This window comes from Sus scrofa, chromosome 16 (genome assembly GCF_054392235.1).
Source record: "Sus scrofa isolate SSC_HxYL_T2T_F1_AM1 chromosome 16, Sscrofa_HxYL_maternal_Yorkshire_Landrace_v2.0, whole genome shotgun sequence".
Classification (NCBI taxonomy): Eukaryota; Metazoa; Chordata; class Mammalia; order Artiodactyla; family Suidae; genus Sus; species Sus scrofa.
This window is the reverse complement of record NC_139398.1, coordinates 37,652,999-37,678,367: the sequence shown is the minus strand read 5'-3', so window position 1 is coordinate 37,678,367 and position 25,369 is coordinate 37,652,999. Positions and strand designations below refer to the sequence as shown.

Below are 25,369 nucleotides of genomic sequence, written 5' to 3'. Positions count from 1 at the left end.
TGCTCCCTCCTTTTTATTTCAGCTCTCATACTGAAGACAAGCATCCTCTCTGTGGACTGTTTAATATTATGTTTTCCACATTTTTGTGCTCTTTGTTGGTGATTTTGCTGTTTAAAATGGCCTTCAAGCATAGTGCAGACGTGCTGGCTAGTGTTGCTAAGGAGAAGGCTATGATGTGCCTTAGGTATCTTCATCCAGGCCTGAGTTACAGTGGTGCTGGCCAGGAGTTCAGTGTTAGTGAATCAGCAATATATATTAAATAAGATGTCTTTTGTAACAGAAGCACATGTAAAATAGAGTTATATGTTCATCAGCTGATAAAAATGGTGTGACCAGAGCCTTGCTGAACCCTAGTGGCAATGATTCAGTATTCACTAATTCAGTCTTTGTGGTTACTTTATAGAATATAACTACCGAGAATGGGAATCAACTATATTTAGAATGAAGTTTTGAGCTTTTGAGTTTAATGTACAAAACTTTTTTTTTTCTTTTTTATGACCGCCCCTCAGCATTTGGAGTTCCTAGGCTAGGGATCACATCTGAGCCACAGTTGCGACCTACATGGCAGCTGTGTCGATGCTGGATCAATTACCCACTGTGACCAGCCAGGAATTGAACCTGTGTCCCAGAGCTCCAGAGATGCCTCTGATCCCGTTGCACTGTAACGGAAACGCCTGTGCAACTTTGCTTTCATCAAGAATTTAGATAATCAGGAAAAATTATTTTTTGTAATTTTTTTTTTTTGGTCTTTTTTTTTGCCATTTCTTGGGCCGCTCCCGCAGCATATGGAGGTTCCCAGGCTAGGGGTTGAATCAGAGCTGTAGCCACCGGCCTACGCCAGAGCCACAGCAACGCAGGATCCTTAACCCACTGAGCGAGGCCAGGGATCGAACCCGAAACCTCATGGTTCCTAGTCGGATTCGTTAACCACTGCGCCACGACGGGAACTCCAGGAAAAATTATTAAAAGTTAAAGCTGGGAGTTCCCGTCGTGGCGCAGTGGTTAACGAATCCGACTAGGAACCATGAGGTTGCGGGTTCGGTCCCTGCCCTTGCTCAGTGGGTTAACGATCCGGCGTTGCCGTGAGCTGTGGTGTAGGTTGCAGACGCGGCTTGGATCCCGCGTTGCTGTGGCTCTGGTGTAGGCCGGTGGCTACAGCTCTGATTCGACCCCTAGCCTGGGAACCTCCATATGCCGCGGGAGCGGCCCAAGAAATAGCAACAACAACAACAAAAAGACAAAAAAAAAAAAAAAAAAAAAAGTTAAAGCTGCACAAAAGCTAAAAGTTCTGCGATTCAGCAAAGATAAAATTATGTTCAGGATCATTTGCCGTTTGTTGTTTATATTCTGCTTCCGTCATCTAGATTAGCTTAATATATTAATCTCTTCTATTTATTTTTACTCACTGAACATTTATTTAGTGTTTTGCTAGGCATTGATGCCACAAAGAAAATATTACATAAGCATCTTGGGGTGACACAAAGAAGGAAGCTGTCTTGATAAAGAGTGCTGTTTTAGAGAGTTCATTGGATGATATAAAAGGAGGGCATTTAACTAAATGGGAGAATGGAAGAATTAAAGCATGTTTGAGATGATTTTCTGGGAGGAGATGGCATCAGAACAGTCATGAAAGACAAATGGGATGGACTGGGAATCCGGGGTTAATAGAGGCAAACTCTTGCATTTGGAGTGGATAAGCAATGAGATCCTGCTGAATGGCACTGGGAACTATATCCAGTCACTTGTGATGGAGCATGATGAAGGATATAATGTGAGAAAAAGAATGTGTATATATGTGTGTGGCTGGGTCACTTTGATGTACAGTAGAAAATTGACAACACTGTAAACCAGCTATAATGGAAAAAATAAAAATCATTTAAAAATATATAAACTACAAAAAAAAAAAAGAAAGACAAATGGGAATTAACTGAATTAGAGACAGAACAGTGTTGCAGTTGTAGGGATCAAAAAGTACAAAGCCAAGAAAAAAATCCCTTTGGAGTATGGAAAATAATTCAGTAGAACCCAGAGGAGCATAATGTACAAAGTCAGGTGAAAGGAGTGTCTAGAGGTGAATGGGGAGTTCGGAGCAGAGAATGTCTGTTGGGTGCCTAGCAAAATGTAAGAGGCTTGAACTTGAGTGTCCTGAAGGTAACCAGGAGCTATTGAATTATTTTTAACAGGAGGCGAACTTACCAAAAATGTATTTGGAAAATTTTTTCTGAGATAGAGTAGAAAATGGATTGGAGTTAGGCAAGACTGGTCTCAGGAAGACTGGTTAATTGAAATGACAGTCTTGGGAGACTGAGGACCTACAGTAAATAAGAGCAAAGACAGTGGGTTAAAGAAATTGAATTGGAGGATTGCAAACTAATGTTATCTAGGGCAGGGAAAAGCATAGGCAAGAATGGCTTCAGGATTCTCTTAATGACTTGGTGATGCTGTTCTTTAAGTCGGGGGCATAAGGGTAGAGTAAATTCAGAGTAGGAGATGATGATGAGTTCAGTTTGAACATGTTGTGTTTGACATCTGTGTCAGCTACCACTTGATCTTATATTCCTGCCCAGTAATCTTCTCATTTCTCTCAGGTGTTCATCGAGAAACTTCCCATATGAGGTGTCAGCATTCATGGTCCCTGCTTCCTTACTTCTACTTTACTCTTCATTCTGGCTTCCATTCCCACCATTCCAAGAATATACTGTTTTGGCCAGTGTCACCCATGACCTACACGCTGATAGATCTCGCTCACGTATTCAGTACATGGTCATTCTCTTTATGTCTGACTCCTCTCTAGGCTTCTCTGAAATCAGACACACTCCTGAATTTCCTCCTTCCTTTCTTTCTCTGCTTCTCAGTCATCTTTGCTGGTCCTTCTTTTTTTGCTTGAACTGTGAATTTTGAGAATTCCAACCCTAGTCTCTTATCTCTTATCCATTCTCCCTCTGTAGGTGATCTTCCCCAGATCCATGGTTTGTTTAATTTATTCTTGAAAGATTTTTTTTCTTTTTATGGCTGCACTTGTGGCATATGGAAGTTCCTGGGCTAGGGGTGGAATTGGAGTTGGAGCTGCAGGCCTAGCACCACAGCCAGGGCAACACCAGATCAGAGCCACATCTGCTACCTATGTTGCAGCTTGTAGCAACACTGGATCCTTAACCCACTGAGCGAGGCTGGGGGTGGAACCCACATCCTCAGAGAGATGTCAGGTCCTTAACCCACTGAACCACAACAGGAACTCCATTACACTTTTAATGAAAAAGGCAGTTATATATACTCATAATTGTAAAAAGCAAATGTAGTAATAATAGGACATATGATAAAGAGTCTAGCCTTAACTCCTGTCCTCTAGTCTATTAGTTCACTTTCCCAACAGGCAGTTACGGTTACCAGTTTCTTGATACCTTGCCCAAGATTATCTTTATATTTATAAGCATGTGGGGCTATAGATCTTTTAAAACATCATAAATGGTAACATTCTAAATAGATACACCATTCTGTCACTTGCCTTTTTTAAAAACAAATTTTTATTATAGTTGATTTACAGAGTTCCACCAGTTTCTGCTGTACAGCAAAGTGACCCAGTTATACATATATAAACATTGTTTTTCTCATATTATCTTCCATCATGTTCCATCTCAAGGGGTTGGATATAGTTCCCTGTGCTATCCAGCAGGACCTCATTGCTTATCCACTCCAATGCAATAGTTTGCATCTACTAACCCCAAACTCCCAGTCCATTCCACTCCCTCTCCCTCCCCTATGGTAACCACAAGTCTGTTCTCCATGTCCATGAGTTTCTTTTCTGTAGATAAGTTCATATGTTAGATTCCAGATATGTGATATCATATGGTATTTGTCTTTCTCCTTCTGACTTACTTCACTTGGTATGAGAATCTCTAGTTGCATCCATGTTGCTGCAAATGGCATTACCTTATTCTTTTTTATGGCTGAATAGTATTCCATTGTGTATATGTGCCACATCTTCCTAATCCATTCATCTGTCAATGAACATTTAGGTTGTTTCCATATCTCAGATAAGTTGTTGAAGGAAAAAAGTTCTTTGTCCCTTACAAAAGTTTTGAAAATAATTACTATGCAAATACATGTCCTTATTGTTTACATAGTTCAAATGGAAAGTACTTGGGAACTCCCTGGTGGCCTAGTGGGTTAAGGATCTGGCATTGTCACTGCTGTGCCACGGGTTCATTCCCTGGTCTGGAAACTTCTGCCACAGGCACGCCTGTATTTTGGAGACTAGATTGAGGAGAGGAGACATGAGAGGCTACTGCTATGTTTTTCATTATGAAGATTCACCTCCTTTACTATAAGACCAAAAATTTTAAATTATAATTATAATTGTTAAACATGTAGGCTAGTTTCAGAGGATCAAACAGCATGAATATGACTTGTTTTTTAGATATAATCTCATTATATTTTAAGGGTATTAGTGTCATTTGAATTTTTGATTAGAGATTCCTAGTTCTAACAACTAAACCAATTGGAACCATCCCATGTAAACCTGACAGATTATATTAATAGAAAATCTGAAGGAGAGTTGTATAGTTAAGTAAATATAATATTTATTTTCCCTTCTGTTGCTTTTTTTCTTAATTACAGGAAATCGCAAATGAATCTTGAGTTATATAACCTTCCTTCTAAGATGATCTCATTTCTAGGCAGTTTTACATCAAATATAGATATTTGATGTATTATATTGACCTCCAAACTATGTTTTTTCCTTAATAACTATTATTCATGGCTGACTTCCTTCCAAAAGAGAATTGTAATGGCCAAAGGGTAATTTTTTCCAGCTTTATTGAGGTTGAATTGACATATAACATTGTGTAAGTTTAAAGAGTACCTTGTGATGATTTGATATATATATTGAAATGATTACCACAGTAAGGTTAGTTGACACATCTGTCACCTCAGAAAATTACTTTTTTGTGCGTATGGTGCAGACATTTAAGATTTGCTCTCTTAGGAGTTCCCATCGTGGTGCAGCAGAAACGAATCCTACTAGGAACCATGAGGTTGCAGGTTCAATCCCTGGCCTCGCTCAGTGGTTAAGGATCCGGCACTGCCATGAGTTGTGGTGTGGGTCACAGACACAGCTCGGATCTGACGTTGCTGTGGCTGTGGTGTAGGCCGGCAGCTGTAGCTCCAATTAGACCCCTATCCTGGGAACCTTCATATGCAGTGAGTGTGGCCCTAAAAAGCATAAATAAATAAATAAATAGAAAGGATTTGCTCTCTTAGAAACTTTCAAGTATATGATACAGTATTGTTAACTATAGTAACCATGCCAAACTGTACATATCTTGAGAACTTATTCATCTTATAGTTGGAAGTTCGTACCAAAGGGTAACTATTTTTTTTTTTCCCACTGTACAGCAAGGGGATCAAGTTATCCTTACATGCATATATTACATTTACATTTTTTTCTCCACCCTTTGTTCTGTTGCAACATGAGTATCTAGACAAAGTTCTCAATGCTGTTCAGCAGGATCTCCTTGTAAATCTATTCTAAATTGTGTGTGATAATCCCAAGCTCCTGATCCCTCCCACTCCCTCCCCCTCCCATCAGGCAGCCACAAGTCTTTTCTCCAAGTCCATGGTTTTCTTTTCTGTGGAGATGTTCATTTGTGCTGGATGTTAGATTCCAGTTATAAGTGATATCATATGGTATTTGTCTTTGTCTTTCTGGCTTATTTCACTCAGTATGAGATTCTCTAGTTCCATCCATGTTGCTGCAAATGGCATTATGTCATTCTTTTTTATGGCTGAGTAGTATTCCATTGTGTGTATATACCACATCTTCCGAATCCAATCATCTGTCGATGGACATTTGGGTTGTTTCTGTGTCTTGGCTATTGTGAATAGTGCTGCAATGAACACGCGGGTGCATGTGTCTCTTTTAAGTAGAGTTTTGTCCGGATAGATGCCCAAGAGTGGGATTGCGGGGTCATATGGAAGTTCTATGTATAGATTTCTGAGGTATCTCGAAACTGTTCTCCATAGTGGCTGTACCAATTTACATTCCCACCAACAGTGCAGGAGGGTTCCCAAAGGGTAACTATTAATGGCTAACAATAATAGAGGATTCATTTGAATGAATTTTGCATTGGAACAGTAGTAATCAGTCTTTAAGCATTATGCTTTAGGGAAAAGCATTGGATGATATCAAAACCTGAGAAAATGTTTTGTGTGTGCTATTATATACATTATATTAAGCTAGAAGGATATACAATGAAATGTTAACTATGTTAACTATTGTTATCATCTTTGGGTGGTGAAATTGTGTCTTCAGTTTTTCTTTGTGTGTATGTGTGCATGCCTGCAGTGCCGTGCATGTGCTTTCCTTTGTTATCTGATTCTTCTCTATTTGTATACCCAGGAAACAATTTTTATGTCAAAACAGATGGTCATTTACTTAGGTAAGGAACATAAAGAAAATCTGATATAAGAACATTTTATATTAAAAGAATATTGAATACCCAACATAAGCTACCAGTGTGTCTTAGTGGCCAGCATAGATTTGCAGTCTTAGCCTCTCTTAAAAGATGTGCATGTGCAGATCAAAGAAGGAAGAGGCCCACTGGGATCTGCAGATCTTCTTCCTCCTTCCCTTTCCCTCCTGTCTGTAAGCTGTGGTTTTTATCCCTGCGGTTTAAAGAGTCCACCATTGAAGTTCAGACTTTCTCATTCCTTCTCTGTATGTTTCTTTTCATCTTCTTTTTTGCTAGGTGGAATACCGGCTGAAGTCCTTGTGTCTTTTCCTTTCCATCCTTCTTTTTTCAAAGGACATTTGGCTTAAAGGAGGCTGCTTTATCTGAGAGGGCTGGGAAAGGAAAGACTATAAAAATGGTTCCCTTTAGTGGTTACTATATGAATCCAAGTAGTATTCTCTGATAGGTGGTAAAGCTACAGAAGCAGCTAGTTAATTAATTCTGTGTAGTTGATGGTGCTTTAATAAAGTACTGGGAATTTATAAAGAATTTTCCTGGCACCTGAAAAGACACTTAAATGGACTTACCTTGAAGTGCATTAGGTGGGCCTAAGCTAACACCGGCATGAGAATTATTTAAAAATAAATTTGAGGAGTTCCCATTGTAGCTCATCAGGTTAAGAATCAATGTATCCATGAGGATGTGGGTTCGATGCTTGGCCTTGCTCAGTGGGTTAAAGGATCTGGCGTTGCCGAGAGGTGCAATGTAGGTTGCAGACATGGCTCAGATCTGCCGTTGCTGTGGGTGTGGTGTAGGCCATCAGCTGCAGCTGTGATTTGACACCTAGCCTGGGAACTTCCATATGCCCTGGGTATGGCTTTAAAATGAATGAATGAATAAGTAAGTGAATTTGAGCCTCAACTTCCATTTGCCCTGGGTGTGGCCCTAAAACAGACAAACAAACAAATAAATAAATTTGGGCCTCAGATTCCCATTCAGGTTAACTACAAGCTAACAGTGAGACACAGTGGTTTAGCCAGTCTATGTCTACCACCTGCTAAGCATGGAGTCTATATGGAGAATTGTGTGCCAGCCACTCAGGCCCTTGCAGGCTAGGCTCTTGACACTGTGCAGGAGTAACCAGAGTCCATAGAAAACAGAGCAGTGCATGGAGCACTCTTAAGGGATCTTTGAGCTAGAAGGACAGTGAGACTGCTTATCTCAACTGGACCCTGGCTCTAGCCAGAGGCTTGAGTTTGGCAAAATCCTTTGTAAAAATAATTTTCACTTAGTGAAGTTCTTAGAGATTTGATTTGTATTTGTTTTGAGGGCCACACCCTCATGGATACTAGTCAGGTTTGTTTCTGCTGAGCCACAGCAGGAACTCCTGATTTGTTTTTGTTTTGTTTGTTTTGGTTTTCTCTCTCTCTCTCTTTTTTTTTTTTTTTTTTTTTTGGCTTCCCCAAGGCATGTGGAGTTCCTGGGCCAGGGATCAGATCTGAGCTGCAGTTGCGATTTATGCCACAGCTACAGCAGCACTGGATCCTTTAACCCACTGTGCCAGACCAGGGCCAGAACCTGCATCCTGGCATTGCAGAGATGCCTGTTGCACCACAGCGGGAACTCATAGAGATTTGATTTGTGACGTAATAATTTTGCTGTTCTAGGCAGAGGCAGGGAAAAACATACAGAATCATGGTCGTGCTTCATAAAGATGAGATGAACAACAGTCACAGTCTTCAAATCATTGGTAGTTATAAAATTTCAAGTAGTCTTTCACCAGAGTTAAATACCATCTTCAAACAAATATCTCCTCAGGACCAGCAGGGGCCTCTGTTAGGGAAGAAGATATTAATAGTAGTTCTGATGATCATTTCTGCATATTCAGACTGCCAGCCATTGTGTAGTAATTCTTCAGCTTTCAGTTATACATAGCCTGCTACTACAAAATAATAGTAGCCATTGCTACAATCCATGTGACAGCTAAGGCAGGCTTTATAATGTGCACTCCTACTCTGTCCACTCTCACCCCTGTTTCTAGCCATGGAGTTGGCAATGTGGTAAACTTATTCTAAGATAGTTATAGCCCTTTTGCCATTTGCCACAATGGCATAAGACACTGGAGACAATATTAGCCATTTGTATTATTTACTAGTAAAGGAATGCTATAGCAGGATGAAAACTGAGACAGAGAATATACTTTTTTTTTTTTTTTTTTTTTTTTGTCTTTTTGTTGTTGTTGTTGTTGCTATTTCTGGGGCCGCTCCCGCGGCATATGGAGGTTCCCAGGCTAGGGGTTGAATCAGAGCTGTAGCCACCGGCCTACACCAGAGCCACCGCAACGCGGGATCCGAGCTGTGTCTGCAACCTACACCACAGCTCACGGCAATGCCGGATCGTTAACCCACTGAGCAAGGGCAGGGACCGAACCTGCAACCTCATGGTTCCTAGTCGGATTCGTTAACCACTGCGCCACGACGGGAACTCTGAGAATATACTTTTTTATGTTCTTTAACTTTGTATTTTCTTTCTTTCTTTCTTTTTATTTTTTTGTCTTTTGTCTTTTTAGGGCCACACCTGCAGCATGTGGAGCTTCTCACTTCCCAGGCTAGGGGTCCAATTGGAGCTGTTGCTGCCAGCCTAAGCCAGAGCCACAGCAACGCCAGATCTGAGCCGTGTCTGTGACCTACACCACAGCTTACGGCAACGCCTATCCTTAACCAATGAGCAAGGCCAGGGATCGAACCTGCAACCTCATGGTTTCTGGTTGGATTTATTTCCATTGCACCATGACGGGAACTCCTAACTTTGTGTTTTCTACCAAATTCTGCCTTTATTTCTTTAGTTTTCTGCTCCTTGCTTAAATAATGATCAATGCAAATGAGCCCACATTTTGGTTATTATATTTGATTTGGATCTTCACATTTTAGGTAGGAAATTATGCCCAAGAATATGTACAGGGGAAATGAAGGGTAACAAAAAGTGATTCAAGAGAAGATAGCACATGATAGGGCTTAATAGCCTATGAGAGATATTAGTGGTTTACAGCCCTGATTTTTATTAGCATAACCTGAGGAAATTTCAGAAATTACCTGATGCCTGGGCCCTACTCTAAGAATTTGTTTTCATTGATCTGAGACAGGATCCAGCGTGTGTGTGTGTGTGTGTGTGTGTGTGCGCGTGTGCGTGCACAGACACACATTTTTTCCCCCCTCCAGAACCTCCTGATGTCATCTGTATGTAGCCAGAAATGAAAACCGGTGGATTATATATTTTCTGTTTAGCTTTAAAAACAGAATTAGTACTATTGAGGGAAAAGTAGAGGATAGGAAGTTTCAACTCATGGCAGTGAAGAATGTTCTGGTAATTATAACTTTCTTCTTCTAGAAATATTCAAGTAAACATGAGTTAACTCTTTGCGAAGGATGCTATGGCAATGACTGCTTTGGATACCATATAGGATTTAATCATTCCTTTGTTTTTTAAAAAGTAAGTGCTGCTGTGCTACTGCAGATTTGGCATGGTGTGTGCTAAGGTCAGTTTTGGGCATTTGAGTTTGAGGTGTCTATAGGACCTCTAGGTAGAGAAGTTAGTTCAAAAGAGTCATGACTGAGAGAACATCAATGAAAAGATCATGATGGCAATCACTGTCTTCTTACTGTTTTTCATTTTGGTACCCATTTCTCATAAACTTATGTGTTGATAGTGATAAACAAGACATATGCTCATGGAGCTTATAGATAAAGAACCTGAAAACTGAAGAATCTTTACAAAATGACCCGGCAACATCTTAAATTATCGTCTGCGTCAGCTGGATTGCTGCAGTGGAGCCAGGGTTGCAATTGGATTATGAATTCTTGAGAAAATACCTTTGTAATAGATCTAAGATGAGTGACAACATATGTAGACCTTGAGGTTGATGAGAAAAAAAGACGTTCTGGTGGTGATTTCTTAGCCTAGAAAATAAAATGTTGGGAGTTCCCTTCGTGGCGCAGTGGTTAATGAATCCGACTAGGAACCATGAGGTTGCGGGTTCGGTCCCTGCCCTTGCTTGTGGGTTAACGATCCGGCGTTCCCGTGAGCTGTGGTGTAGGTTGCAGACGCGGCTTGGATCCCACGTTGCTGTGGCTCTGGCGTAGGCCGGTGGCTACAGCTCCAATTCGACCCCGAGCCTGGGAACTTCCACATGCCGCGGAAGCGGCCCAAGAAATAGCAAAAAAAAAAAAAAGAAAATAAAATGTTGGAGAAAGATTTTCAAGGTCTTTTTACTTATATTTTGCTTTATCCTCTTTTGCTATCCTTTCCGTTCATCTATTAAATTTTCTTCCTTTTTAAATATCAGTATTATCAGTTCTTTTTTACATTTTATTTATGTATTTATTTTATTAGGATATAGTTAACTTACAAAGTTGTGTTAATTTCAGGCATACAGCAAAGTAAATCAGTTATACATATATCCATTCCTTTTCAGATTCTTTTCCCATATAGGTCATTATACAGTATTGAGTAAATTTCCCTGTGCTATACAGTAGGTCCTTGTTACTCATCTATTTTATATATATAGTGTGTATATCAGTCCCAACCCCCTAATTTATTCTTCCCCCACCATGTTTCCTCTTTGGCAAACATAAGTTTGGTTTCAGAATCTTGGAGTCTCTTTCTGTTTTGTAAGTTCTGTTGTGTCATTTTAAAAATTAGATTCTATATGTTAGTGATCTCATATGATATTGGTCTCTGTCTGATTTCACTTAGTATGATAATTTCTAGGTTCATCCGTGTTGCTGCAAATGATATTATTTCACTCTTCTTTATGGCTGAGTAATATTCTGTTGTATATATGTACTTCCTCTTCTTTATCCAGTCTTCTCTTGATGGATGTTTAGGTTGCTTCCATGTTATGGCTATTTATGTAAATAGTGCTGCAGTGAACATTGGGATGCATGTATCTTTCCAAATTATGGTTTTTTCCAGATGTATACCCAGGAGTGGGATTGCTGGGTCATATGGTAGTTCTATATTTAGATTTTCAAGGATCCATCAGAAAGTCTACAAACAGTAAATGCTGGAGAGGTTGTGGAGAAAAGGAGCCCTCCTACACTGTTGGTGGGCATGTAAGCTGGTGCAGCCATTATGAAGAACAATATGGAAGTTTCGTAAAAAACTAAATATCAGTTCTTAAATAGAGATATTTCTTGATGAACAATTATTTTTTAGTATCTGTTTTTTTAAATTTGATAGAGTCTTTTGAAAAACTTACTGAAAATATAATATTGATATAACTTTAACACCCATAGATATCGAGAGGCAATTCAGAAGTGGGATGAAGCACTACAGTTAACCCCAAATGATGCTACCCTGTATGAGATGAAATCACAGGTAATGACTATGAAGAATTTCACTTTGGTTATAAAATTGCACTGTTTGTCTGGTGAGCAATGATGAACCAAAAGAGCATTTCCTCCCATTTTCTTTTTCAAATATAGTTTATTTAAGAAAGACATATGTCACCATATTATTTATGACTCTTCTTTATGCATCAAATTTGAAATTTGTTTGCCTTCACAATGAAGTTAACTTTTATTTCAACCTAACTATGGGTAAGATATGAGCAGATGCATATCTTTTAAAAAGTCACTTGTGATCACTTAAATAAATGAAATGTGTTTAGCTTTCCTTGGAAATTAATTGTAGTGGATTTAGCAATAACTCAGTTTCTTCAGAATGAGGATGGATCGGATTTTTTTTTTTTTTTTCTTTTTTTTTGGCTGCCACAAGGCATGTGGAGCTCCCAGGCCAGGGATCAGATCTGAGCCATAGTTGCGACCTAAGCCACAGCAGTGGTAATGCTGGATCCTTAACCCACCATATCCTGGGGATCAAACCTGCATCCCACCACTCCCAAGATGCCGCTGATCCCATTGTGCCACAGCGGGAATTCCTGGATTGGATTGTTTTTTTGGCCTTCAGTCATGGGATACGGAGGTTCCCAGGCCAGGGGTCGATTCGGAGCTGCGGCTGCTGGCCTACACCACAGCCACAGTGATGCCAGATCTGAGCTGTGTTTGGGACACCTACACAACAGCTCATGGCAATGCTGGATCCTTAACCCACTGAGCAAGGCCAGGGATTGAATCCACATCTTCATGGATACTAGTCATATTCATTACCCCAAGCCACAACAGACACTCCTTGGATTGGATTTTAGATGATGCCGTTTCTCCAAAAATGTCTGAGTCCTTAGTAAAAGGTCAGAATAGACTCAATTTATTAATAGTTTAAAAATAACATTTGTACTTAAAAATGCATTTATTGTATTTTGTGGGAAAGTTCATAAAGAAAACTTCTAAGCACTTGTGTTAGGTTATCCAAGAGACTTTAAAAATCTCAAACAGAACATTAAATGTACTTTTATCAGGGAGTAGTTGCAATTCAGACTTGATCTACAAACTGACAACCTTCAGATGATGATCCCAAACAGGGCACATCCCTTTCCAGCTCTGATTTTAGTTTGCCGGGAAAAACTCAAATAAAATATGTCCACTGAATGAAGTGCTTTAAGGACCTTGGATAAGTCTTTCATTTTCAGCCTTGAATATGTTTGTATATTAAAGGTAGGATTTGTGACAAGCGGTGTGAAATGAGTTGTTTAATTTGGAACCTGATAGGAGTTGCCTTGTGGCTCAGTGGAAACGAATCCTACTTGTATCCATGAGGATGCGGGTTCAATCCCTGGCCTCACTCGATGGGCTATAGATCTGGTGTTGATGTGAGCTGTGATATAGGTTGCAGGAGTGGCTTGGATCTGGCTTTGCTGTGGCTGTGACGTAGGCCCGCCGCTGCAGTTCCAATTAGCAGTTCCAATTAGTTCCTAGCCTGGAAACTTCCATATGCCACCCTAAAAAGCAACAACAACAACAACAAAAAAATGGAACCTGATAATGCTGGTTGTGTCACAAATCTTGTGAAATGCAAATGGTCCCAAAGATTATAGATAAAATCCAGCCCTTTCTCATAAATTGAAGTGGAGGGGTCTGGACCTCCCTGATTTTTCTGGTTTGTATGATTTGAAGAATTTGGTTTTGGGGAGACTGGTGGAATGTTTAAATGATATTTTTAGCAGAAAGGTGTTTGCTAGGGACAGGATGGGTGGTTGAACGAATTTAAATTTACCTAGTTTGACAGCAGTACCTGGGGTTCCGTAAAAGCCACATTGTAAGTAGAATAAATAGAAGGGGAATTGAGAGTTCAAAGAGCTCTGAGCCACCATGGCCAGAATATGGCCACCTGGTTTTGACCAGATGAACAGTAGGGTTCAATAATTGAAAAAGGAATAGTTAATATTTTTCAGTTTGTTTTAGGAGTAGGAAGAATATAATTTCTAACCCTGACTAGCAGAGGAGGGAGTCAGCACCACTGATTTACAATGTTTACCAGACTAAAAATATATTTTTAAAATGAAAAGAGTTGTTTATATATGATTATCCATTTTTTGGCTAGTGTTTAGTTTACTCATTTATGAATATGAATGATGGGTTTTGTTTCTTCTTTTTTGGCTTTAGGTCCTAATGTCTCTTCATGAAATGTTCCCAGCAGTTCATGCTGCAGAAATGGCTGTCCAGAGAAATCCACATTCGTGGGAGTCTTGGCAAACTTTGGGGCGTGCTCAGCTTGGATTAGGAGAGATAGTCTTGGTAAGGAAGTCAGAGTATTACAGTGATGACATTTTGTTTTGACATATTTCTGATCAGCTGAACCAAAAAGTAAATAGTCGTTTATCAAATCGACCCAAAAAAGTAAATAGCAAGTAACCTTTTGAAGGTATTAACCCATAAACACAGATCAAAGTTATTACCGAACATCTTTTTCTATTGCAAACATCAGTTATATCAGTGTCAGAATATTTTTCAAGTATTTGGCATCATGGGAATTAAAAAAAAAATGAACATGAAATGTTGGCATTTGATAAACCTTATTTAAATACAAAATAACTCTTAGCTTAATTCCTTGCATCATTAAATTTACCACATTGTAAAGTGGTATTCATATCACCATGGAGACAAAACCACTAAAAGATTATGTTGAGGAAAGAAGAGTCGAATATGGCAGAGTAATGGTGATAAATATTTAGACTGAGGAGTTCCTGTCGTGGCTCAGTGGTTAACGAATATGACTAGCATCCACTAGAACCCAAGTTTGATCCCAGGCCTCACTCAGCGGGATCAGGATCCGGCATTGCTGTGAGCTGTGGTGTACGTTGCACATGTGGCTTGGATTCCGTGTTGCTGTGGCTGTTGCGTAGGCTGGCAGCTACAGCTCCAATTCAACTCCTGGCCTGGGAATCTCCATATGCCACAGGCGTGGCCCTAAAAAGACAAAAGAAAAAATTATTTAGACTGAAAAGGGGCTTGTGAGGGGAGAAATAGGGAAGGGTAGAAGCTTATGAAAATGAATACATTTCATTGTATAAAATTTACTATAAACTGGTACTTAATGCATTTCTAAGCTTGTCTGGACTATGCCTTGTAGGTAGCAAAGGCTAAGTAGGTCAGAGTTGACTGTGAGAATTGTCCTGTTTTGTTTTTGTTTTGACTGGGCTATGTATACCCAACTTAATTTTTTAAAAAGTGTTTGCAAATCTAATATAGTGGTGCCAAATTTCCTCTTTGTCCTTAAATAAATTGTGATTTTTTTATGCTTTTATTAGCCTTTTATAGTTAAAAATAAAACGAAACCAGGAGTTCCCGTCATGGCTCAGCAGAAACAAATCTGATCAGTACCCATGAGGATGCAGTTTCCATCCCTGGCCTTGTTTAGTGGGTTAAGGATCCGGCGTTGCTGTGAGCTATGGTATATAGGTCACAGATGTGGCTTGGATCCCGCATTGCTGTGGCTGTGGTGTAGGCCAGCAGCTACAGTTCCGATTCAGCTCCTAGCTCGGGAACTTCCATATGCCACAGGTGCGGCCCTAAAATGCAAAATAAAATAAAATAAAATAAAAATAAATGAATAAATAAAGACATTACTGGGTCAACTGACAAAACTGAAACACAAATGGTAAATTAAATAAAAATAGTGTATCACCATTAATAGAAAAAAATAAAGCAAAACCAAATAAACTCCAAAAACTTTCTTTAAAGGCTAAAATTATTGGTAAATCCTGAATTTAACTTTATTAATGACTTTAGTAAGTTGTACATAACTTAGATTTTTTCTGATACTCTTACATCATTATTTCTGATTATCAAAAAATATGTTTGTCAGATTCTCAGAGATGCTAAGGAATTTTGGTGAGAGAAGAATTGATTAAAGTGGAGTTCCTGTCATGGCTCAGCAGAAAGGAATCTGACTAGCATCCATGAGGACACAGGTTCAATCCCTGGCCTTGCTCAGTGGGCTAAGGATCTGACGTTGCTGTGAGGTGCAGTGTAGGTTACAGGTGTGGCTTGGATCTGGTGTGACTGTGGCTGTGGTGTAGGCTGGCAGCTACAGCTCCGATTTGACCCCTAGCCTGGGAACCTCCATGTGCCACGGGTGTGGCCCTAAAAAGATAAAAAAAAAAAAAGAAAAAAATTTTGAAGTAAAGTAACTTAAAAATGATAATCTGAAATAAGATACCAGTGGTAGAAACCAGTTTAACCAAAGTTTGTTTTCTTTCCTTGCCATTTAAAGCATAGTCATCTTTTCTTCTTCTTTTATTTTTGGGGGGGGTCTTTTTAGGAATTCCCATCTTTTTTTTTTTTTTTAATCTGAAGACTAAAATTGTATCAGAGTTGGGAAAAAGAAACTAATTTAGTTTTCTAGTAAGTTAACAGCAATATAAAGGTCTATCCATAATAATTTTTATCAATTTCTCCTTTATTAAAAATTTAAAAATCATTATCTGTTTTGCTAAAAGTGCCTGTGGTAATGGAAAAAAAATTTCCAGGACATAATATTTAACAAGATTGTCCTATAAAGAAAGAAAATATATCACAGGAGAGACAACAAAGATACTTTGAATCAACCAATAAAAGTAAAATTATTCAATATTTTAAGTTTTTAAAGTAAGAGTACCAGTTCAACTGTTGTTTTTTTTCCCTTGATACATTTCTTTCTATTGTGAAATTCTTGGAGGAATTAAAAATATTTTCCCCTATTTAATACAACTTTAGGGCTCTACTTGAAAGAAGTCTAAATTTATAATTTTTATGTAAACTTAAGCTATTCTTTTGAAACACTAGAATAGTTAAAAAATAGCTACACAATGTCATGATGAAGGGGTACTATAAAAATAAAAGCGAGCAAATTTTCTAACATCTAAGAATTCTTAATATATGTATACATGTGGGAAAAAAACATAAGAAAATACCAGATAAGGAGTTCCCTTCATGGCTTAGCAGTTAACAAGCCTGACTAGGCTCATAAGGATGCGGGTTCAATCCTTGGCCTCACTCATGGATTAAGGATCCGTCATTGCTGTGAGCTGTGGTGTAAGTCATAGACACAGCTTGGATCCCCTGTTGCTGGCGAAGGCTGGCAGCTGTAGTTCTGATTCGACCCCTAGCTCGGAAACCTCTATATGCTGCAGGTGCAGCCTTAAAAAGTGGAAAAAAAAAAAAAAGAAAAAAAGAAAATACACACATCAGTAGAACAAGCAGTAAGTTAAAAGTCTGACATATCTCTATGAGTAATTATTTAGATTTTTAGCAGAGTCGAGTGTATATGTTGGAAAATCGTTACAGGCTTTGTCTGTTCTTCATTTTCTAATTCTTTGAAGTGTAAAAAGCTATGCCGAGGGTGTGGCCCTAGAAAAGACCAAAAAACAAACAAACAAACAAACAAACAAAAACTTTAAAGGTTTTTTTACTTGAGATCTTTCTTTTTAACATAGGCATTTATCATTAAAAACTTCCTACTTAGTTCTGCTTTTGCTGTATCCTATAGTATCTGTAGGTTATATTTTCATTTTTATTTGTCTCCAGATACATTCTGTTTTCTCTTTTGATTTCTTTTTTTTAAATTTTTTTTTTTTTAAGGTCTACACCTGCGGCATATGGAAGTTCCCAGGTGAGGGGTCAAATCAGAGCTACAGCTGCCAGCCTACACCACAACCACAACAACACCAGATTGGAGCCACATTTGTGACCTACACCACAGCTCACAGCAACGCCAGATCCTTAACCCACAGAGTAACCCAGGAATCGAACCCGTGTCTTCATGGGTACTAGTTGGGTTCGTTTCCACTGAGCCACACCAGGAACGCCTTGATTTCTTTTTGATTCACTGGTTTTTCAAGAATATGCTGTTTAATTTCCACATATTTGTAAATTTTCCCAGTTTCCATCTTGATTTCTAGTTTTATGCCATGGTAGTCAAAAAAGATACTTGGAGTGTCTTTAAGACTTGTTTTGTGATCTAAGATGTGATCTATCCTGGAAAATGTTCCCTGTGTTCTTGAGAATAGTGTGTAATTCTGTTGCTGTTGGATAAAACATTCTATATATGACTGTTAGGTCCCTTTGGTCTGTAGAGTTGTTCAGGTCTTCTGTTTCCTATTGATCGTCTGTCTGGGTGTTCCATCCATTAGTGAAAGTAGAGTATTGAAGTCTCCTTTAATACTTTATTGCTGTTTCTTTCTCCCTTCAGTTCTGTCATTGTTTACTTTATATTCTTAGGTGTTCTGATGTTGGGTGCATATATATTTATAATTGTTACATGTTTCTGATGATTTGACCCTTTTATTATTATACAATGTCCCTGTTTCCTGTGACAGTTAAGACATATTATAAGTATTATGATCTAAACTATTGGCTTCAAAGATGCGCATTCCTAGTATCCTTCTGATTATGAATTATCTCAGGAAATTCCCAGTTTCATATGTTTGCTCATCTGCAGAAGCTGAACAATGCGTTTGCCTTGTTCCAAACTATAATATCAGTACCTCTGTATTTTTCATGAAATATAAATTTTATTAATTCAGCACTTTTTTCATGTCTTAGAATGCCTCATGGGCGTAATCATGAAGATCAGTTTCTTTTGTATTGTGGATAAAGAAGTTTACATGATGATAAAGATTTTTTGCCTTGATACTGGGACACAGTACCTCTATTTAAATGTACTTTTTAGTCTTCATCAACAATTTTTCAGCCACTTTCTTTCACAGTATGACTTTTTTTTTTAATTGTAACTATCATCTAGTGGTTAGAGCACAGATCTAACTTCCATCTTTACAGTCCAATATGTTGAGAAAGAAAAAAAAAATGAGAGAGATGTGGATATTATGGATTACATTAAATACACTCATTTTTAAAACTAAGCAAACAAAAACTCTGACACTTTCTCCCTCCTAGGCAATTCGAAGTTTTCAAATAGCCCTTCATATCTATCCAATGAACCCTGAAATCTGGAAAGAAGACCTTTCTTGGGCCAGAACGCTCCAGGAGCAGCAGAAGGTAGCACAGAGGATTAAAAAAAGTGAAGCACCAACAGAAGTAACACATTTCTCACCAAAGTCAATTCCTGATTATGACTTTGAAAGTGATGAGATTGTTGCTGTTTGTGCAGCTATTGCTGAAAAACAGAAGACAGTTTCAGCAAATAAAACAATGGTTATCGTGTCAGCTTCTGGGACTGTAGAGACTGTGACTGAGAAGGAAGATGGTGCTGCGCCGCCAGATGGCTCTGTTTTTATCAAAGCCCGATGAAGCTCAGCAGGAGTCATTGGAATCTGTCTTTGATTTTGCCACTTGAAGTTTTAGGCATGGGGGCATTTACTGCGGAGAAACAGGGCAAAACTCCTGTTTATAAATAGGTTTCTCAGATGAGCCATAGAAAAACTAAATTGAGGAATTATTGTATAGTGTTTGGACTATACTTTGTTAAGTTATGATTTCCTCCTAAGATTAAAATTCTGAGTACAATATTTGCTTAATAAGCTTAAATAACTTAATGCAAATATATGAGTGAATGCTTTTCAAAGACACAACCTGAACAGTAAATTCTCAGATAGTGCATAACTTGACCACCAGTGTTATTAAAATGTTGACTTGTTGACTTTTGCTTTATGATAAAGGAGGTAGGTGATTTCTTTCCCTGATAGAAATGTACTGTTACTACTCACTCTTCTGTTTTTCTTGCGTCATTAGAGTAAGACTCTCACAAAGCTTGAGCCTTTTTGATATTCATTTTGATTCAAAGTTGTTATTTGGTTATACATAGAATCTTTGAAAGTTTGGCTGAAAATGCATGCAAATGTGTACATGCTGAACATTTTCTGAATTTTCTCTGAATTCCGATTTGTGCTTTTGCTTATGTTTTAACTTTAAAATTATAACAAAGGTTGATGCCACCTTCAGTATTTGTGAGATGTATAAAGTACTGATAAATGTCAGAATGATGGTTTTATTTTTTTTAATTATTACAGTAGATAGCAAGTCACTTTTAAGATGTACATTTTTTAAACAAGTAGCTCTTATATATGCATCAAAACAAATTGCACTGCTAATGTCCCAGTCAAAAGCAGTATTTTCTTTTCCCTTTTTTTTGGTTTTTTTGTTTGTTTTTAGGGCTGCACCCAAGGCATACGGAGGTTCCCAGGCTAGGGGTCAAATCAGAGCTACAGCTGCTGGCCTATGCCACAGCCACAGCAAGTCGGGTTCTGAGCCACATCTGCGACCTTCACCGGTGCTCACAGCAGTGCCAGATCCTTAACCCAGTGAGCAAGGCCAGGGATCAAACCCACATCCTCATGGATACTAGTTGGATTTGTTTCTGCTGTGCCACAATAGGAACTCCTTCTTTTCCTTATTTTTAAAAGATTAAAAACCTTTAAAGTTCTTAACTTATCCCTTGCTTATAACTTTTCAGCTGATATTTTAGAATTCCTTTTCCAAATAATTTTCCTGGAACTACTCAGTGAAATGAGAAACAATTATAATTATATCTAAATAGCTAAATTATATCTTTCTAAAAATTAAAAGAAGAGATGTTATTAAAGTGCCAGTGAGTGAATACCTTAGGCACAACATAAATAGAAACTGAAATGTGATTTATGGTTCAATTCCATGAGTAGAAAAGGACATATTGAAGAATATATTTCATTGAAAGTTCATAGTCACATCCACAAATCAATACTGTCATTGTAACGTTAATTATTATTTTTATACAACATATATTGAAGTACAGTTATATAGAACTGCTGGTACTGTTAATTCTGACACTCAGGAAGCTGTAATTGGTGTAAAATTAATTTCATCCTTGTTAGAGATGAAGTAAGATACTTTATTATAAGGAAGCTTACCTTTCTATCTTGGAGCATGTATGTAATGGTCTATGTTTTTGTCAGATGATTTAGAGAACATTTCTTTTAGTGGAATAATTACCTCTTTTTTTCAGATTTGGAGAGGTTAGCACTTGTCTTGAAAAGCATTATATTTTTCCCCAAAGTTGTATCAGCCAGTTAGCTCTGGTCCAGAGAGGTTAGTTTTAGAAAGATCAAAAAAAACCCACAGATATTAATTATATTTTATTTGGTTAATAAAGAATACTCAAAGGATAGGTAGTTGGGTATCTATAGGAGTGAGCTCTTACCATTTTGTATGTTGTTTTGAGTAACGGGTGTTTGTTTATTGTATTATTTGTGAACAAATACTTTTTTTTCACCTTTTAAAGATTTGCCTATTGTTTTGTGTTGCTAGCTTTAAAAAAATTTGATTTATTTAATTTCTTTCTTATGTAAAAATAAAATATGTAAAGCACCTTGTATGGTGTCTTGCACGTGAAATACTCAGTATATGGTATTTCTGTGAGAACTTGAATTAGTTTTGAGTTACTTAACCTTACTTTCTTCTGATTTTAAGAAAGGAGGAAAGCTTCTTTGTAATCTTTTGCTTATCTGAAAGTGAGAAGTCACTACTACTTTTTTTTTTTTCTTTTTAGGGCCACACGCATGGCATATGGAAGTTCCCAGGCTAGGGGTCAAATTGGAGCTGTAGCTGCTGGCCTATGCCACAGCCACAGCAATGCGGGATCCAAGCCGTGTCTGCGACATACACCACCACTCACAGCAATGCTGGGTCCTTAACTCACTGAGAGAGGCTGGGGATCGAATCCATATCCTCATGGATTTTAGTCAGGTTCCTAACCCACTGAGCCACAATGGGAACTCCAGAAGTCACTACTTTTGATATCATAGGACAGATGGCCATCGCTTGGTGATTAATCTTGGTATAAGTTCTACACCTCAACCCAAAAGAAGCAAGACCCTGGATGGAGTGCATGTAGCCACTAGTTCTGTTGATGAACCTACTGTTTCCTCTGTATTGACATGGGTAGGCAGGTTAGTCTCTTCCTTATTTAGAGATTAGATATATGATGTTTTAGATGCACGATGAAGGAGAGAAAGAAATAGTGAATTATGGAGAGGAAAGGCAGCTCATTTCTTCAGGCCTGAAAAGATGCTTAGTTAATACTCTTATGTACATGAAAAGAAAAATACATATATTATTTTATAAGGATGTGACTACTGATAGATCTTTTTTTGTTTTTCTTTTTTGGCTGCCCCACAGCATATGGAGTTCCCGGGCCAGGGATCAGATCTGAGCCACAGTTGTGATGTACACTGCAGCTGTGGCAAAACTGGATCCTTAACCCACTGTGCTGGCTGGGGGATCAGACCTGCATCCCAGTACTCCAGAGACGCCACTGATCCACTCTGCCATAACAGGAACTCCCTGATAGATCTTTACTAAGCTTTCTAACTGTAATAGCAAATTCTTGTGAATCTGAAAGAAAGATAATTTATGATATTGATACAATTAAAAATATTTAATATACTTTCTGAAATACTAAACACAAGTTATATTGAATATAATTTGTTTTTTTTGTTTTTTTTTTTTTTTTTGTCATTTTTGCTATTTCTTGGGCCGCTCCCGCGGCATATGGAGGTTCCCAGGCTAGGGGTCCAATCGGAGCTGTAGCCACCGGCCTACGCCAGAGCCACAGCAACGCGGGATCCGAGCCGCATCTGCAACCTACACCACAGCTCACGGCAACGCCGGATCGTTAACCCACTGAGCAAGGGCAGGGACCGAACCCGCAACCTCATGGTTCCTAGTCGGATTTGTTACCCACTGCGCCACGACGGGAACTCCTGAATATAATTTGAATGATTCTTATTTTAAAATTTTATGGCATAAACGCTCATTAGAGCACTACACATCCAGACCATACCTGAGACTTTGAGAATCATGTATTATTCTCAGGACAACAGGTTCTTAGATTATAAACATTGAAAAATCGTGCAAGGTATAGATCACAGAACCTAGATCTACTTTAATTGGGGCCTACGTACAAAATTTTATGGTAGTCTAAGTATGCTGTCAGCTTTTAAATTGATGTTATATGTCAAAACTGTAGTGAAGACTTTAAATTAAAAGCTTCATCTCGGAATGCTAGAGTTTCCATGGTTATAACTGATCAGTATAGCCCTTTTTGAAAATTATGCTTTATGTAATGATGTCAAAAACTTGCCTCACTCTCTTTCCCAGCAGTAGGAAATTGTCATTCATTTCTTTAATTTCAGCTTCATGAGTCAGAAACCCTTCTAAATTGATTTAGGATTTTGACTTCATGACATACATGTATCTAAGTGAGTTCTACGTTGACACAAGAACCATAGTACTATAATTATCGTCAAATCAATGGGCGTATTAATTGTGTTTTTCCTGAGATATCATTAAACTGATGGTCTATTTTGTAATCGATGACATTGTAGGATTGAGAAAGTATTATTTTTTAACCAGTGATAAAATACACAAATCTGTAAATGATTTACCCATTACCAAAGGAAATTAAAATGAAATATGTCACTTTAGCCACATGTAATTAAATATGCCCACTTGAATGGAAGAGAAGGGGTGGTCCTATAGCTGCGTACCGTGAATTGTGCCTTAATGTGTGCTGTGTGTGAACTTCACCTGCTATGTGTGCCAAGGTGGGAGAAGGGGTAAAAAATGCTTATCTTAAGCTAGTCTTTGTTGGGAAGGCAGAGGATGGGCATGGCTTTTTTCCCACAGTGCTGCTTTGGACATCTGTTAACCAAGGAATTCCAGTCTCTCTTCCCACCTCCTCAGTAAAGGGAGTTTAGAATAAAGAACTGGACATACAAACCCCTTTCTCCCTTTTTTTCTCCAGATGTGTCATGCCTGGAGAGAGCCTATGTTGTGGGCTCTTGTCAGAAATAATATGTTTTGCAGTGAAGGCGCTCTGCCACTGCAAGGGGAGACCTGTAGTTGTGCAGGAAGGCCCATGCCTTGGTGAGCAGGTCTAATTCTGGCTTTGATATTAGGTAGCCATTGTTGGCTCAAACCCAGATTACATCCACTTAGACTTTTTCAGCAATAAATCTGACATTAAATCTTTGCATGACTTTTTGTCTCTCAAGTGGCTCAAAAGTCAGAAGGGGAAAGGGGGTGTTATTTTTATGACTCTGCAAACCCCAACAAAGATTAGTGCAGATTGTATTTCGAAGTAAGCCTGAGACAAAAACAAATTGGGAATTTCTAATTTTAGATTTTTTTAAAATCATGGAAATTCTATTGAAAATGGGTCATGTTAATGACAAGGCAACATGCAAACATTTGTTCAGGATATTTAAAAGGTCTACTGCCCAGGCATTGTGATAGACCACAGTATTGACTCTAGATTTCATTTGAAAGAAAGAATATGAAACAATATCTCTGCCCATCTTGTCTTTCTTAAGAGTGTAATGTATATGTAATAAAATGTACTCATTATAAGTTTACAGTTTGAAGAGGTTTGACAAGTGTGAATATCCTCACCATTATCAATAGGTAGAATATTTCCATCACCCAGAAAGTTCTCAAATGCTCATTTGTAGTCACTTCCCTCCACCCCAACAACCAGCACTATTCAACTAATTTGCTTTCTGTGGCTATAGATTTGACTTTTCTAGAATTTCTAGTAAATAGATATAAAATATATATTCTTTCTGAGCTTTTTCACTCAGCCTAATTCTATTAAAATCCGTCCATGTCGAAATTCTTCCATGCTCTTATACATGAGTAGTATGTTCCTTTTTATTGCTGAGCGTTATTCTGTTGTATGGATATACCACAATTTGTCACTATTCATATCTGTTGATAGACAGCTAGGTTGTTGATGGACAGCTGCGTTTTGATCTATTATGAATAAAGCTGCTATGTACATATGCTGTAAATCTGTGTGTGGATCTATATTTAAGTACCCAGGGGTGGAATTGCTCAGTTTTATGGTGCATATATATGTGTAGCTTTAGAGGAAACTGAAACTTCCAAAGTACTGGTACCATTTTGCATTCCAACAAGCAGTATATTAAAAAAAGTTTCATATCCTTGTCAATGCTTGGCATTGCTGTTGCTTTTCATTTTAGTGACTTTAGTGGATGTATAATGGTATTCAATGTGGTTTTAATATGCATTTCCCCGATGATGTTGAGCATCTTTTCAAAAGCTTATGTGACATTTGTATATCTTCTTTTGGAAGTGCTTTTTCAAATATTTTGTCCATTTTTTTATTCAGGTTATCTTATTGAGTTCTAAGGATTTTTCTATATTCTGAGTAAAAATTCTGATATGTATGTATTATGAATATTTTGTCCCCATCCATGGCTTGCCTTTTTCTTAATGATACCTTTTGAAGAGTAGAAGTTGGTTATATTTTTTGTGTGCCGAGAAATATGTGCTTACTCAAAGATCAGAAAAATTTTCTGTTTTCTACTAGGAGTTTTACAGTTTTAGCTTCTATATAATTGCGTCTGTGATTCATTTCAAATTAATTTTTATGTAATGTATGAGGTAAAGTGATAGATTCATTTTAAAAAATTTTTAAGTTATTCAAATACTATTCATTAAAAAAAAAACAACAACTATCCTTCACCATGT

The 25,369-nt window shown here is 38.1% G+C and overlaps 1 protein-coding gene across 10 annotated transcripts in view; it reads left to right on the top strand.

The window, feature by feature from the left end:
* Positions 1-25,369, top strand: part of TTC33 (tetratricopeptide repeat domain 33) — a 67,521-nt gene that overhangs the window by 21,576 nt on the left and 20,576 nt on the right. For 3 of the 10 annotated variants that reach the window (XM_085002159.1, XM_085002163.1, XM_085002162.1), the window contains exons 3-4: positions 11,744-11,825; positions 14,009-14,140. In XM_085002159.1, the coding sequence (XP_084858285.1) occupies positions 11,744-11,825; positions 14,009-14,140 (214 nt within the window). Of the gene's footprint in view, positions 1-9,836; positions 9,961-11,743; positions 11,826-14,008; positions 14,141-18,778; positions 21,211-21,396; positions 24,667-25,369 lie in introns of those variants that run through there. The other 7 variants (XR_014831196.1, XR_014831198.1, XR_014831195.1 and 4 more) reach the window with 4 other exon arrangements.